Here is a 16,542-nt window from a genome sequence, read left to right as displayed (position 1 = left end):
TCCCTTCAAGAATGGGTTAATTTCTCCAACACATAACAACAAAAAAAGCCACCTACTCCACCACCTTTAATCTATCCATTAGTTGCGTCTGATTTTTTTTCTCCTTTAAAAAATAAAGAAAGTGACAAAATTTTCTCCAACTAAACGCGTAATTGGAAAGTGGAAACTCGATAGATACTTGGACTCACTCCTCTATCCTTCTCAGGGTTAAATTTTTTTTCTAAACAACAAGATTTGAACTTATGTCTAATCCACACATCACGATTTGTTCTTAGCGCTAAAAAAAGTCGTTCACATAGATGCCCTTCTTTAACAAAGGTTTTATTACACTTCACTCACTTTCAGTTGATCCATCACTGGCAAGAAATGGCCTTTTCATTCACACATTATTAGACTTTCATATTTATATTATGGATTGTTCATATAACATTACACATCGAGAGAATGTTGAATTTTCATTAGGACAAAACAGAATAAAAAATGAGGCAACTGTAAAAGAATTCTTTCTATTCCAACTGTAAAAAAAATGCGGTAACAATATAGTACTGACCAATCCACCGCGCAAATCATTGTGATTTTGCTTACTTAATTCCTATCAAGCAGATTGGAGAGAGAGATTTATCGATATATACCATTTAGGATGCTCTTAAAAAATCATGTTAATTGGAAGTCTTGATGCAAAATTCTGCTATTAGTCAAGGATTATTGGCTTATCAATGTATTCGTTTTCAGCAGCAATTCTACCAGAGCCACGACCAACTATTCTTCCGAAAGAACTTACTGCAGATAAGCCCTTAAAACTACTACTCCCCACGCTGAAGTTTCTTGATCGCCTAGACTTCCTAAGCTTTGTGGAGGAAACATCGTGGCTCGTGCCATCATCCTTTTCAAGCTTGATAACATCTAATTGAACAATGTTGCTACGACAGAATGGGCACACAGGTGCAATAGGACTGGTTGTAGTAGGATTAGGCTTTTTATGACAGCATACGGCCAGTACGCAATGTGCACACATCTGGTGCCCGCAGTCCTGGACCTGAATTGTGCATACTTGATCGAAGCATATACAACAAATTTCTGTATCATTGACCTGCATTAGGTAATTGTAGATGATATGAGACTCTGCAGCAGCTTTTAAGCTAAAACTGGTCGTAGCAGCTTGTTAAAGAGTCGTTGTCATCTTTTAGAAAATCTTAAGTACTTCATAGATATCTGAACGGTAATTACCTCAGAAATGTTGTCATCCATCCCATTATCAAAATTGGTTGGCGAAGGTGGCGAATAGGTTGTTCCTTTCAGGATGTTCTTTTCCCTCTCCTTGTTAACCTCCATCAGGGCACATTCTAGCAAATGTTTTGCCTCTTCATTCAGCTCACTGATGAATTTCAATGGCGATGGCCAGACAAGAGGCTCTGCAGATGAAGGATTCAGCAATGCTGCACATGCACCATGTTTGTGTCTTAAAGCAATTGTGTATGGTATTCTCCTGCACAACAACCATCACATTGCATATTTTAGATAGATAAGAAAACGAAACGATTGTGGACTCACAGAAGAATACATTCAGTTTCATGACTATGCTTTCTTCTACAGAACCTGGCAAGTTAAAAAGAGGGAAAAAAACAATACCCCAAATCATCTCTTTGTAATCGCTCTGCTCCCCATGCTAACAATTCACGGATACAATCAAGAGAACCAGCTCTTGCAGCCAAATGAAGTGGTGTACTACCTGGGAAACTGTTTTCGTGCAAATTACTACAAGTATAAATTACTTCGAAACCCACAAATAATGAAAAGGAAAAGTTAAGTCTTGGACGAGATAATTACCCATATCCATCTGTAGAAGCACAAGCAAGAGCACCATTGTCTAGTAAAATATGAACACAATCAGCCCGTCTTTGACGAGCTGCTAAGTGCAAAGGTGTTGCTCCTTTACCATCATTAACGTTCACAAACCGGGCATATCCCCTAAAAGTTTAATTCCAACACAATGACTAAGAACAATTCGATAATATATCCACATCATACAAAGTAAAAAAAAAGAAGTGGATTGTCAATGAGATATACCAAGAAGACGCAATGTGTGATGTCCGAGCAGCAAAAAGAATTGTTTTGAGACATTCAGAGTGCCCATAATAGGCCGCATAGTGCAAGCATGTTCTCCCATTCAACGAATCAAACATCAAAATCTGATTACATATTTCATAATTAGATGAATAAATTTTGCAGAAAATAACAATTAGCAGTTCATAGATTCTTTTTTAAGTGTTTAGTATTACATACATTGGCCCCGGCTTCAATAAGCTTTTGCACACAAGAGATCTTCCCGTGCATTGCGGCTAGCATCAATGGAGTCTAAAGCAATAAACAGCAAAAATCAGGGCAAATAAAAAAAATACTTAACAGCTGCTCAGCGCAATCAGAAATCAGAACACCACAAGAAGAAACGATCAATTCCATAGTTCAAACTCTTTTGTTTTTTAGTCAATTGGAGATCGACCAAACAACAACATACCCAGTGAAATCTCACAAATGGGTATAAAAGGGAAGGTAAAGTGTACATAGACCTTACTCGAAGGACCCTCGAGTTAAGTTCAGCAAACTAAAGTAGTTATGTAAAGGAAAACGACAATGAAGAAAACAGAGCAACTGATAAGAAAAAATTGTAAGTAATAATCATACCTGCTTATATCGATTCAATAAATCAGGCTTGACAGACTTGTCTAAAAGCATAGAAACAACCTGAAAGAACATAAAAGTTTCAACAAAAAGAAACACCCCAAAAAATCAAAGATTTTATTTTTCTTCAGGAAAAATAGTCCATTTTCAAGAAACACACCTCAATTTGGCCATTGGCAGCAGCAATATGTAAAGCAGACTGTCGATCATAAACTGTAGAATGATGAACAAGACTTGGGTTTATCTCAAACAGAGCCTTCACAGTCTCCAAATCACCACACTGAACAGCAGTAAACAATCCATGTTCATCACTTGTTCCACAACTGAGCCCCTGACCCATATTAAAAATCTGAACTTTATTCTCCTGCTGCGGTGATGAGAAGGCCCCTTTTCACCACCGTGGACGGCGGTGGTGACGGTCGTGGAAGAATTGGGAATTGAGAAAGTCTGAAACTCTGCATATTTATGGAGTTTTAGTAGGAAAATGAGAGATGGGATGTGTGAATATTGAAGTTTGGACTGCCCGAAAAGCGACCGCGGGGAAGAACGGGCAGCTTAGAAGGTGAAGGGAGAAGAAAACGGGCAGAAATCAGATATTTTTCGGGTAGGTTAGATTCCAAATAGTACCACTATAACAGCAAATATCTATGACATTTCGAGTTCGGAGAAAATTCTATTTTACTCTCTAATAAACTTTTTAATGTAAAAAAAAAAAAAAACTTTTTAATGTGAGATTTGAATTTAATCGGACCCTAATATAAATTTTTAGTTTCATGATGTATTGTGAATGATGAAGTGAGGATGAAGCAGTCAAAGGTTTGCTGTCACACTGTTTACTGTTTCCCGTCAAAGTAACCAGGATTTTCCACATTTATTAATAATTCTAGTTATAGTATAATGGACGATTAAAGATAAATGAAAGAGTTTATTTAAAACAACTCATGAATGATTTAGTTATCATTTAATGTGATAAAGAAACAATTTTATGATTCTGTTGTTATTATTCATAAATTAAAATTTAATGATCATGTGTGAAATTAGGCTAGCGAATTGTCAAAATAGACCAAATTGAAATGACATAGATCTAGTTAACTTCAACAATATTTAGGAAGGAAGATTTTAGATATTTCTCCAACTTGATGAAAAATTGCACAATATTTAGGAAGGAAGATTTTAGATATTTCTCCAACTTGATGAAAAATTGCATCTTCGTTTGTTAATTTACAAGACTTTTTACATAATCATTTTAAGGAAAGGATTAAATTGTCTTTCTATCAATCGAAAAAATTATTTCTATTATATATCGGAGCTAGCAAAAAGGGTTTAAAAAAATCCCTCTACTAATACTTTAGTTAATGTTATTTGAATTTTTACGTAGGTGGTGAGATCTTTGATTCTCTGCCTTATTATTAAGGTATTGCTGAAAGCGTAAGCACATTTCTTAGCTGTATGTTGTTTTTATCAAAGCTAACACCAGTATAGCAAATGCTTGATGCCATTTGGATTTTTACGCAATAAAGAACAATCTGCGGTACCCAAAAATATAGAATAAAGGGTGATTATGGACATATAGTAAGTAAAGTCGTTCTTGTCCATTACTTGCAGTGATAAAACATAGTTGATATTTCTTATAATCACTTAATTAAGTCAAAAAAATAATTTCTAGTTGAAAAAAGTTCGAATAAATTTATTTTTTTAAATATCTTTCTGAGATAATAACTGAATTACTATATGAAAATCAATCTCCGCATTACCTTTTCTTAGTATGATCTTAAAAGCAAAAAAGTATTTTATCTCGTGTCAATCGGGAATACTTTTGAGTTAATTTTACTTATCATCATGATTCACGGCACTTTACTCATTATAATAATAAAATAACAAATTGTTTTCTCTTTTTGTATTTCATCAGACACAAAATATAATACTCTAAATCAGACTTGTCGGTGTAAATTATTTTTATTGGGATCTCAGATTATAGAAATAAGGTATGAAGCAGCATTGATTTATTTTATTTGGTCAAACAAAAAGCGTGGGAATATAATGAATCATGAATATTCACATGAAGGAAGAAAATGATTAATAATTCAACAATTTCACAAGCTAACAAACATTCAAATTAAGTCCTCCTGTGTACACAAAGCAAAGTTCATTCTTAGGAAGACACTACGAAGATACGTTACGTTATATTTACTTGTAACAGTTGTACCTAATACTTTTATTAAATCAAATTTATGTAATAATAAATTATAAACACGCTTTTGATTTGGTCATGTGCTTAAGTTTATAATTAGTAGGTTAAATCAACTATATATTTCTTTCCCCTTTTCACCAATCCCTGTGTTTAAGTCTAAGTCCAAGTCTAACCACTTATATGTGTATAGAAATGTATATTGTATATATATATATATATATATATAAATATGCAGTACTATTTATATAATGTGTACATACTATGTAAACGAGACAATCCAATGACATTGGACTATAATTTTATATAAAATTGTTAATGAAGCTACGTTTTACGATGACATATTTAACAAATTAATTTCTTCCTGCCTCCTGTATTATGTTTGCGTGTGAAATGAGAATATTTAAGCTAGATTCTAGCTTGCTAGCTAATTAATTAATTAATCAAATCAATAATCTTTTTTAACTCACTTAAGCAAGAAAAGGTTACCTCTAGGTGCACTAATATATATAGTAAGATATCAGAGAGGGTATTTAGTATATACCACTGGAAACGATGCTATCTCTTTAATTATTTATTGAAAAAATCTAAAATCAAGAAAGAATATTCCTATTACAATTATTGATGCAGAACTTAAAACTTTTTTATTACTAATTATTTTTTGGACTAGGCCTATTTTGTTCAGTTTGGGCTGGGCCAATTCGTTTTTGTTAGAAAATGTGGTTTGTGGAAGTTAGTTGAAACTCATGTAGGTCTACTTCAGTAGTTCAGACGTAAGATATTAAATGGGTTCAACCAAAATCATTTCGTCTAACCTTCAACATAGGCCCAAACAGAGCTCAGATTTCATAAAAGGAAACACACAGAAATCCTAATAATTTACGAGACAAGCTAGTTTATAATATTACGAATCTTATCAGATTTTGGTGCATACAGATACATGTATCTCGGGATACATGAGGTCAAAATTAGGTGTAATTTGTTGTAGATATAATATATTTAAGTGAATTCACATGTATCTGAGATACACAAACAAATCTAGCTGTCTCCCTCTTATCTTGCTCATTACTCTCCTATCTCGCTCGCGTATCTGGTATCTCAGATACATGCTAATCTCATAAGATACTTGTATATTGTGTTCAAAATAGAGACTACTATTATCATTTTAATATTAATAAGTATAATAATAATAAGGATATAATTTAACTCTTGGAAATGACTTGAGGAAATATGAGGCACCAAGTGGATAAGGACATAGGATCAAAAGGCAAAGAATATATTGTGAAGATTTAATCTCTAAAATAGATAATTTTTGTTGAAATGATTCACACGTCGACCATGTGCGGCGGTTTCCCTTTAGTGGGCCACGCACAATTTTCTACGAAACTAGCTCCTCCCAAGTCATGTTCTCAGGACATAATTTATTAGATATTATAATACGAAAATATTGTAGAAATTAAAGTCATGTTTTTCAACATCTTTGTATTTGTGTAAATAATTGAAATATTATTTATGGGTAAAACGAAGTAGTAATAAAAATGTCATCATCCTATTTCCTAGTAACTACTGAAAGTTCTATTGCTTCTCCATTGAATTATTGTGGTGGGTATATTTTCACAAGCCCATAATTGAGTCGTTACACTGCATGTATTGACAAAACAAGTCCACATGTGAACCAAAAAAAAGTCATATATATAGACAAGGAAGCTTTTAGGAAACTTCTTCAAATATCTGATACATATACAGTTCTATAATCTATTCCAAGATCGAGATCGTTAATTTAAAGATTTATTAATGATCTATAACAACAAATATAGGAACTAATATATAAATTCTAATGTCTTTGATGCCAAGATTGACAATCCACCAACAATAGATGCATTGGCCACACAAATAAATGGTCACTAATAGAATTAATTATGCATCATGTGATGAAACTAGTAGTATTCATTTGGCTGCCCAATTGTTTGGCACTTCGAATCGTTAGAGACTATTACTATATGACTACACCCTCCTTCATTTTACTGTCATTCTTACTAAAAATATATGGTTCATAATACTTGTCATTTTAGAAAATCAAGATATTATTAGTTGTTTATTTTCATTTTTATCCTTTGTTATAAATATGGAGAGTAGTACTGTAACATGGATACGATCATCGACTACAATATTAACTATGGGTTATTAACTTATTATTAAGAAGATGACGATTCAATAATTTTTGCTTAAATTTTTTATTAAATATGTATAAATATTTAATTGTGAATTCAATAACTAAAATAACCTATGAATTAATGAATAACGAGTTCAAAAACTTTAAATTATTTTGAATATGATGTTTGAGAGTCTGAATCCTTTTTGTGAGATCATGACTGGGATGATCCATATCTTGACCCATGATATGGCACATCAGTGGTCCTGCCAAACAATTCCAACGATCCATTCATGATTTAATTTTCTAGGAAACTGCATTCATGGACTCATCTAGACCTAATCTTTGAATTCACAAGGTAGGGGTCGGTCAGATTTGTGTACACATCATTTTCTTCAGATCTCTACTTACGGGATTACACGTTGGTTATATATGTTGTTGTTGTTGGCATGTCTCTTCATTTTTTTATCGATAAATTAAAGATTATAACTAGTATTCAATGAAATAATTGAGTTGTACACAAATTAATATGTACAATAAGCTAAGGTTCAAGTTAATTAGACCGCAGCCGGGGCAGTCCCCCACAAACATCAAGGCAAGACTGTTAGGAAACAGTAAGCATTTGTTGGTCCATAATTGCAGCCTGTGCATCTCCATTCAATGATTTCCCATAAAGACACACTTGTAGTCCCATGTTGAATAGGATATATAATTATTTCATGTGTCTCTTTTACTTTCTTTATTTGGATTAAATGTCAATTCTCATATTTATTGGGGGATTAGAAAACTTGTCAACTATTGGCTGATTATCCGTTTCTGCTTTAATTATTTTAACCACCTTTTTTTGGATGACTCTTCTTTGTATTCTATTCATCAAAAGTAATATCTAACTTCACCGATTTATACTTCGATTTTAGAGACGACTCCTCCATTGTGGGTAAACGAACAATTTCGAAGAATTTTTTTTGAGATAAAAGAGCAGATGTATCCTATTTTTTATATCGAACACTCATTTCTATATAATAGAACTATGCAGTAACATGGTTATGGTCAGACATCAGAATAGTAATATCCTCTTAATCTTTGACCAATGTCTCTTAAATCGTTTCCAAACACTTTTTAATTCATATAGTAGTTGCGATGCAAATAATTAAAGTTTGGACAAATTCATGTGTCATGAGATATGTTGGTCAATTATGAGGCACATGCTTTCAAGATTCTCGATGCTAATGTCTTGGTTTAATGGACGAAAAATCCTAGCAAAATACATCATCAAAAGCTGTCCTTCTTAATGCCCATTTTACCCTTTTCCACAATGACTTAGGTATAGGAATGACAATAGAGCGGAGCGGATTTGTCCTTTTATGGGGTCGGGTGGAGCAGGGTGTGTTGAAGCAATTTTTAAAAAATCTTATGCGAGGCAGGTTTTACAAATTAATTCCTTAATATATTCAGTGTAATTTCATAATTGAGTTCTGAAGAGGGTAGGGTGTCCCTTACCCACTACTACCTTTGTTGGGTAGAGAAATTGCTTTTGAGAGACACTGAACTCAAAAGTTATATAGAAGTAGTTCGATATATTATTACTCTATATTATCTAAGTTGATGATGATTTAAATAGTTTTAAGAAGCTAAGCTACTATATAATTAGAGCCTGGCTCAATAATAAGCTATTTTATGGCTTAGCTTAGACAGGCTCACATGATTTCATAGTCTTTTTCCCCACCTTAGGCTAAACTTTAACAAGGTAGGAATAAACAGGTTAACTTTTAATTAAAATAATATTTTCAAGCTGTCATTATAGCAGTCATTTAGGTGGAATTTGTCACACTAATCATGATTAAGCGGACCCATTTACCCATACATAAATATGTTAGTACTAGTTTAAGTGAAATAATATTTTTTGTTCATAAATAATTTTACTTACAATTTTTAAAATTTTATATCTTTTTTATAAGAGATTTTTATTTTTACCAATTAGAGGTTTGAAAGTCATTTTCTTTTATTTATTTTGTAAAATGTCAAGAGATTTCACTTCTCTATTTATTATTTTTAAAGGGACTAATTTTTTTCATGAGATTAGAATCCATGTGTCTAATGATTAAGCTAGAACCTTTGTCCCTGTTTATTTAATTTTCAGCAAATATTCCAAGACAATTTCTTTTTATCCTTTTCTGCATTTACTAATATATATATTTTTTGTCCCCTTTGTTTGTTTGCTCTGTAAGGCTTCATCATTTTGGTGACTTGGACAAATGTATGTTTCACCCTAAGAAGGAAAAAGAGACAAATTTGTTTTATTGGAAGGAAATAAATGTATCTTTTTTGGGGCAACCAATGGTCTCAACTCATACAATTAATACTACTACAAAACTTACTATATCTGTTTAACAATATTTATTTACTATTGACTTTACATACTCTTTTTGTTTATAATTACTTGTCACTTTTGAATTGACACACCTATTAAGAAATAATTATTGACATAGTGAGTTTACCATTTTACCCCTATAAATTGTGAAGTGAATGAATTAAAAATTGGGTAATGCTAAATGACCAGAAAATTAAAAAGTCTAGAATATTCTTTTTATTTTAAAATAAACTGATTTTTTTTCATTTTTAATTAAAAGGTATTAAAATTAAATAGGTAAAATGTTCAAAAAGGTAAAATAACATAAGGTAAAATATGTTATTTTACCATTCTGGCCAAAAATTTTGGCCAAAAGGATTCTCCCTTAAAAATTTAAGATTTTCAAAAAGTTCTACCATTTTCAAAGTAATTAATAGGTAAAAAAAGTTGTCATTTCTTGATTTGTCAAAATGGACAAGTAATTAGGAACAACTAAAAAATGAAAAGTGGACAAGTAATTAGGGACATAGGGAGTACTTCTAAAGAAACTATAAATAGAAAGGTGATTTTAATATATCATTCTTTGAATTAATATAATGGGGAAATGACTATAAGAGTAAATTAGGAAGTAAATGTAAAATTATTCATTGATTTCAATAAATGGACAAGTATTATTAAACATCTCAAAAATATAATAGACAATTATTATTGAACGGAGGGAATAGTTTGTTTTTATTAATGTAATAACTTAGGGTAAATCCAAAAGTAGTTTTATAGTTGTGGAAAAGTAACAAACATAAGTGAGGAAATGACCATGTGAAAGCCACTTTGCGTTTTGTGCAACTTTCTTTCATGATTAAAAAAGAAAATGCTCAACTCACATAAACAATGTGTATATTAAAGATATGTTTAAAATGATACGATTAGATAGTATTTTAGTATATTTGACATATTTTTTTAATAACATCATAAAATTCAATTTTTTAAACTCCGCGGTAAAGTTAAATAAATTAAAACAGAGGAAGCATATAATATTATGATAATCTAGAGCCAAACTATATGAATTTTGACTAACATTTAAAATATATTTTTTAATAAATTAATATAAAATGAGATGAAATAGAAGAACAACTGGAAAATAAAAAATACTTATATATTCTTTTTACAATTTTCTTTTCTTACAAATATATAATTTTTTAATTCAAATTGTAACAAGAAATGTGATTTCCCGACAATTTACATCTCGTCATGTATTTAACCACTCACTCATAGAGACAAGGTAAACGGTTACTCAAAAACCACCAATAAACCTGTTTTTTTTCTTTTTCTTTCTTCTTCTTCTTCACAGATCCAGTTTTACCCCACACTTCAATTCACCGCCGGTAACAATTAACCGACAAGTACCTCGCCGGTAAACTTCATTAACATATTATTTAAGCCAATCCACATCAAAAGAACTCATCCTAAAGCCCCGCCGCCACAACAATACTCTCTTAATTCTTACTCTAAATTACTCCATTTTCTGTCTCCCTTCTCTCATGGAGTCGACGACTAACAACTGAGCTCTTCAGGTCTAATTTAGCAGCTGAACATCGCAATCAGTTCAGCTCAGCTCATATTTATAAGTTGTTCTGTTTCAATTTTCTGTTAAATTTTGGATCTTTGAAAGGAAATGGAAGAAGAAAGAGGAGTGTTAGTGCAGGAGCTGATTGAGGTAGTGAACGAAATAGCAGCCATTTCAGATTTCAGAACTTGGGTGAAGAAAGAGTATTGCAATCTAGCTAGGAGGCTCAAATTGTTGATTCCAATGTTTGAAGAGATTCGGGATATCAAAGAACCAGTTCCTGAAAACTCCATGATAGCTTTGGTTTCCTTGAAAGAAACTCTTGAATCAACCAAGGAATTGCTCAAATTCGGTAGTGAGGGAAGCAAAATTTATCTGGTGAGTTTTTGTTTTCAGAATCGTACTTGATTATGTCCACCTTTATTGATTTTAGATTCGCGTTTTTACTTTAATATACCTGAGCTCAATTAGATTGGAACTGATACAGGGTTGATCGATTGATTGAAACTGCACAGGTACCTGTAAATTAAGATCCTATATCTTTCTATATAATCAAGAACCTAGCTACCTAAATTCCGAAATGGACAATTCATCTTGCTCTTGGAACAAGATCATTGCTTTGAGGCTCGGTGTGGACACAAGTGTTCAATCATTAGATCTGTCTGATCAGTGATCAATGTGTATTTACTTGATTAACCTCTATGTGAATAGACCAAATTGTACTGCAGTAGTATCCTATCCTCATCAAGATTCTTCATCTTGTAACAAAGGGAGTCAACAAGAATCTTAAGTTGCTGGATGAGGATGAGTTTTCAAATTTTTGATTAGGATGTGTGTTTTTATGACTCCGTTCTTGGATTATTGCACACCATTAGTAGATTGTGCTATTATTTCTGATCCCAATACTTAAGTTTGAGAAAGCCACTACCTTTTCACCGCCAGACCTCTTAGAAATGTTCTTGTTTCCTGGGCAATGATTTCATATCATTGGATACTGGTTAAGTTTTACGTTATTTACTGAGAATAACAGTAACATGAACAAGATTGGCATGTTTAGTATGATAATGGAAATTTTACTTTCTATATGGATGAACCTTTGTTGAACTTTTCTGGTTCATCTACCTCTCCTACTGTCCAAAGAATGTGGAGCTGACGGTGAGGGGGATTAATTGCAAACTAAGAGAAAAAGGAGAGAAGAATCCATGCACTTAATTATTATGAAACATTTGGTGTCCTTCAAACCAACTATTCGTTACTTGCCTCTTCAGGATGTCAAACTGGGTTGGACTTTCTTTATTAGGATAATTTCAAGTAAAATTCTTTGCTGAAAGGAAACTAGTTGCAGTATCTTGGTAGGGAAGCTATTATAGAGAAGCTGAACCGAGTTGCAATGCAGGGATTACAAGCTTTTTTTATGTGCTCTTTTGAGTTAAATACGTGATGAACCGTGGTGTCCGGACCAACAACGTGCGTGCACTTCGACTAGTTCCACCGGATACCTGCCACCTCCCACCAACATGTACCAAGTAACTTTGTTCACCAAGGCTAGGAGAGATGGTAATAATCACCTAGTGTTTTTGTCTCTACTAGGATTTGAACCAAAGACCCCATGATTCTCAACCCATTTCATTGACCATTGCGCCATACCCTTGGATGCTTAGTTGATTATGTCTTTAACATGCCACTCATGTGCAAGGGGGTCTGATCCTTTTAAATGGACCACGTGGATTTTTTATTTATTTTTTAAATGGGTGGCGTTGAGACTTGACCAAACCACGTCAGGTAACCTTCTTCGTTTATCCTTTAAGCATGCAGTGTGCTACTTGTACCCTTTCTATCCTTTAATTCTAATCTTGTCTAATCTTATATGATGCCATCTACTTAATATCTGTATTTCTACTAGTGCTCATGTTGAGGACAAGTTGGGTGTTAGAGGCCCAGCAACACTAACTCTCATAAATCATATAACATTATTGGTCTCTCAACCGTTTATAGTTTACTTTGGTTAGTACTTAGCATCTCCCTATTGGGGAATTTTGTTGTAACTATTTATGGAGTAGTTGTTTTCTTTAGGGACTGGACTCTATTGGATTTGGAAGCTATTATTTCTGCTACCTTAAAGTGAACCTTTAATAGCCTGCCTGATCCACGGCTTTTAGGTCATCAAGACGTCTGAACTCCTCATTTCTTCTCCCTGAAGTGCCGCTTTGACATCTACTAACTCAAGCATTTGCATGGTAAAATGATTCTCATAGAGCAGATTTCTATTTTAACCGCAAACAATTCCTTACACCTATGAATGATTAGCTTTAGTCCTCGTAGAACACTGTATATTTCACTGAAACATCAGGATTATTCAGGCTTACAGAGTAAAGTTCAATTTAGGAATTTTTCTTTGCAGGTCTTAGAAAGGGAGCAGATAATGAATAAATTTCACCAAGTGACAACCCAGCTGGAACAAGCTTTGGGTGGAGTTCATTATGAAGAGCTTGACATATCTGATGAAGTTAAAGAGCAAGTAAAAGACATCACCTTATTACGTCTTCATTTGTTGTCGATGGATACATCTCTTAATGTGCAATTCTTCTTTTCCATCTGTGGCTCCAACTTCCAGGTAGAGCTTGTCCTTTCTCAGTTCCAAAGAGCCAAAGGAAGGGTTGATACACCTGATGCTGAACTCCGTGAGGATCTATTGTCCCTTTACAGAAAGAGTAATGATCCTGCTATAGATCCAGCTGTCCTGCGGAAATTGGTTAAGAAGTTACAGCTGACTGGATTATATGATCTCACACAAGAATCATGTGCTTTGCATGATATGGTCACTGCTACTGGTGAAGATCCAGAGGAGAGGATCGAGAAGATGTCACTTGTACTGAGGAAAATTAAGGGCTTTGTGCTGACTGAGACTCCGGAGATTGATTCTTCTTCGAGGGAGAAGTCTTCAACTTGTAGTGGACAAGCATCTATCGAGGCAACTCATAAGGCCCCAGTTATACCAGATGATTTTCGGTGTCCTGTATCCCTGGAATTGATGAAAGATCCTGTTATTGTTTCATCTGGCCAGGTACCATTTTTGGATCTTTATCATGCTTTTTTGGTTAAAAATGAGTCGCACCATTATCCATTTCTCTTGCTATCTCATGACAGGAAAGATGTTTTAACAGAGTCCCTCCATTTCTCCTATCTTGCATTATCATCTTGCCTTGTGCGTGCATGGATGTTAGTCAGACTGTCAATTAAACAAGGCCTTAAATCATTTCATTCAAGTGTTGCAAATTCCCTGTTGTCTAGTTTCCCTCTTCTTTTTCTTCTTCAGTAGATGGAGTGAAGATATCCTAAATGATCATGGAAGAAAGCCCTATTCGCGGAACATAAATTTATGAGTAGAAATTCATTAAATTATAGGTTTCAAATCCAAGCACATTTTCACTCTTTCTCCGTAAAGTGCTTTGACATCTTTGTCATCACTTTCAAATAGAGAAAAGAGGTAAAAAGTAGAAAGTAATTCATTGTTTTCATTTTTTATTTTTAGGGGCAAGTAGACTGGTTCATATGCAAAAAGTATAGACAGATAGGTGATTCGTATTCATTTAATTGATATGGTCCTTACTGATTTATGAGATTATATCTTTAGAAACTAAATAATCAACCAAAATTTTGATACATGATTTATGTCGCATTTATGCTGTTAAAATGTATCCACTGAAATATTGAGGATGCACATGCCTTATGGGTCTCATGTTCATGGAAGATGTGGTTTCGTGTTTGTAGGCTGAATTTGTACTGTAGTTATCATTTCCATATCGTAGTTTGCTAACAATATTGATGGTGTCCTCCACCGCAGACTTACGAGCGTTCTTCTATTGAGAAGTGGCTGGAAGCAGGGCATAGCACTTGTCCCAAGACACAACAAGTCCTCACAAGCAATGTTGTCACACCAAACTATGTGTTGCGGAGCCTCATAGCACAGTGGTGTGAAATGAATGGAGTTGAATCACCCAAACGACCAGGTAGTTCACCCAATAAATCAACATCCGCGTGCACGCCTGCTGAGCACTCGACAATAGAAAATCTCCTGAGAAAGCTCACATCTGGCAGCCCTGAAGATCGTCTCTCAGCCACAGGTGAAATCCGCCTGCTTGCTAAACGCAATGCTGATAATCGTGTTGCAATAGCTGAAGCAGGTGCTATTCCTCTGCTCGCTGACCTTCTTTCCACACCTGATTCTCGGATCCAAGAGCATGCTGTTACAGCACTACTTAACCTCTCTATCTGTGAGGATAACAAACGGAGCATTGTAACATCAGGGGCAGTGCCTGGTATCGTCCATGTGCTTAAGAAGGGGAGCATGGAAGCACGTGAAAATGCAGCGGCCGCGCTATTTAGCCTTTCAGTTATAGATGAGAATAAGGTCATAATTGGTACTTTTGGGGCAATACCTCCACTTGTTACATTATTAAGTGATGGCACCCAGAGAGGGAAGAAAGACGCTGCTACCGCACTTTTCAATCTGTGCATTTATCAAGGGAACAAGGGCAAGGCAGTAAGGGCTGGAGTTGTGGTCACTCTAATGGGGCTGCTTACGGAACCTCAAGGTGGTATGATCGATGAAGCACTTGCCATTTTAGCGATACTGTCTAGTCATCCAGAAGGGAAGACAACCATTGGAGCTGCAGGGGCAGTTCCTGTTTTGGTAAATGTGATCACAAATGGTTCTCCCAGAAACAAAGAAAATGCAGCTGCAGTTTTGGTACACCTTTGCTCTGGGGACCAACATCATCTAGTGGATGTTCAGGAGCTAGGAATAATGGGACCATTGGTGGATTTAGTACAAAATGGCACTGAAAGGGGTAGACGAAAGGCAACCCAGTTGCTTGAACGAATAAACAGATATGCTGAGCAGCAAAAACAGGCCCAGACAGAACCTGAGGCTCCGATTCATAACCAGCTTTCACAGTCACCACCATCATCAACAAATGTCCTGGAATGCTGAATAAATAACAACTACTACTATGCCTCAATCCTAAGCAAGCGGGATCAGTTATATTAATCCTCGCTGATCCAGTTAAGCTGCTCCTGTATGCTTTTCTTTTTTCTATTATGTTTGGCTTTTCTTGGTTTGTTATAGCATAAATTGTAGAAAATGGGAGAAAGGTGGAAGATCACCTGATACATCCATCATTTATTTGTTTTCTGGGGTTGAGGTGTACACTCCCAAGGATATATTGAGGGAATGAAACATCAACTTATTTGACAATATTGAAATGTCAAACTGTACCATTACAACACATGTACAAGTGAAAATCTTCCTCAGTTTTTATAGAAGAAGATGCTTTTCTACATTATTTTCCTTGATTAGTCAAATTCTTGATAGAATTATAAGAAACCATTGGTATTTTCTTTCTTTTATTGTCAAAACTGAAAGCAACACAGCAAATACATCGGGTTTCAAGTTCACAACAATCGAAAAATCCACTTTAGCAGGTTGTTACTTGCTTTAATTATGAACCTATTAATTCCACATTCAACTGGAAACAGTTAAAATTCACAATTCTCGAAATCAGTTTTGAGCCAGAATGGGGAGGGGTAATTAGAACAACTTCAGCTTA

General features: G+C 34.3%; 2 protein-coding genes across 3 annotated transcripts; one reads left to right on the top strand and one right to left on the bottom strand.

Annotated features, from left to right (window-relative positions):
- Positions 1-587: 587 nt before the first annotated feature.
- Positions 588-3,099, bottom strand: LOC125807339 (putative E3 ubiquitin-protein ligase XBAT31). The gene is made up of 8 exons (XM_049487037.1): positions 2,840-3,099; positions 2,683-2,742; positions 2,284-2,355; positions 2,068-2,189; positions 1,828-1,968; positions 1,630-1,737; positions 1,228-1,486; positions 588-1,090 (listed from the first exon to the last, which is right to left on the bottom strand). The coding sequence occupies exons 1-8, from the start codon at positions 3,017-3,019 to the stop codon at positions 692-694; spliced, it is 1,341 nt and encodes a 446-aa protein (XP_049342994.1). The 5' UTR covers positions 3,020-3,099; the 3' UTR covers positions 588-691.
- Positions 3,100-10,656: 7,557 nt separating this feature from the next.
- On the top strand, positions 10,657-16,278 carry LOC125807322 (U-box domain-containing protein 13-like). 2 transcript variants are annotated; one of them, XM_049487019.1, is made up of 5 exons: positions 10,657-10,940; positions 10,977-11,311; positions 13,335-13,451; positions 13,548-13,997; positions 14,778-16,278. In XM_049487019.1, the coding sequence occupies exons 2-5, from the start codon at positions 11,042-11,044 to the stop codon at positions 15,924-15,926; spliced, it is 1,986 nt and encodes a 661-aa protein (XP_049342976.1). In that variant the 5' UTR covers positions 10,657-10,940; positions 10,977-11,041; the 3' UTR covers positions 15,927-16,278. The 2 variants fall into 2 exon arrangements, with proteins under 2 accessions (XP_049342976.1, XP_049342977.1); XM_049487020.1 differs by lacking the exons at positions 10,657-10,940; positions 10,977-11,311 and adding an exon at positions 12,893-13,170.
- Positions 16,279-16,542: the final 264 nt, after the last annotated feature.

The sequence above is a fragment of the Solanum verrucosum genome, unplaced genomic scaffold, assembly GCF_900185275.1.
Source record: "Solanum verrucosum unplaced genomic scaffold, falcon-dt-bn FXZP01000183.1, whole genome shotgun sequence".
Taxonomy (NCBI): Eukaryota; Viridiplantae; Streptophyta; class Magnoliopsida; order Solanales; family Solanaceae; genus Solanum; species Solanum verrucosum.
This window is presented reverse-complemented; position numbering and strand designations above follow the sequence as displayed.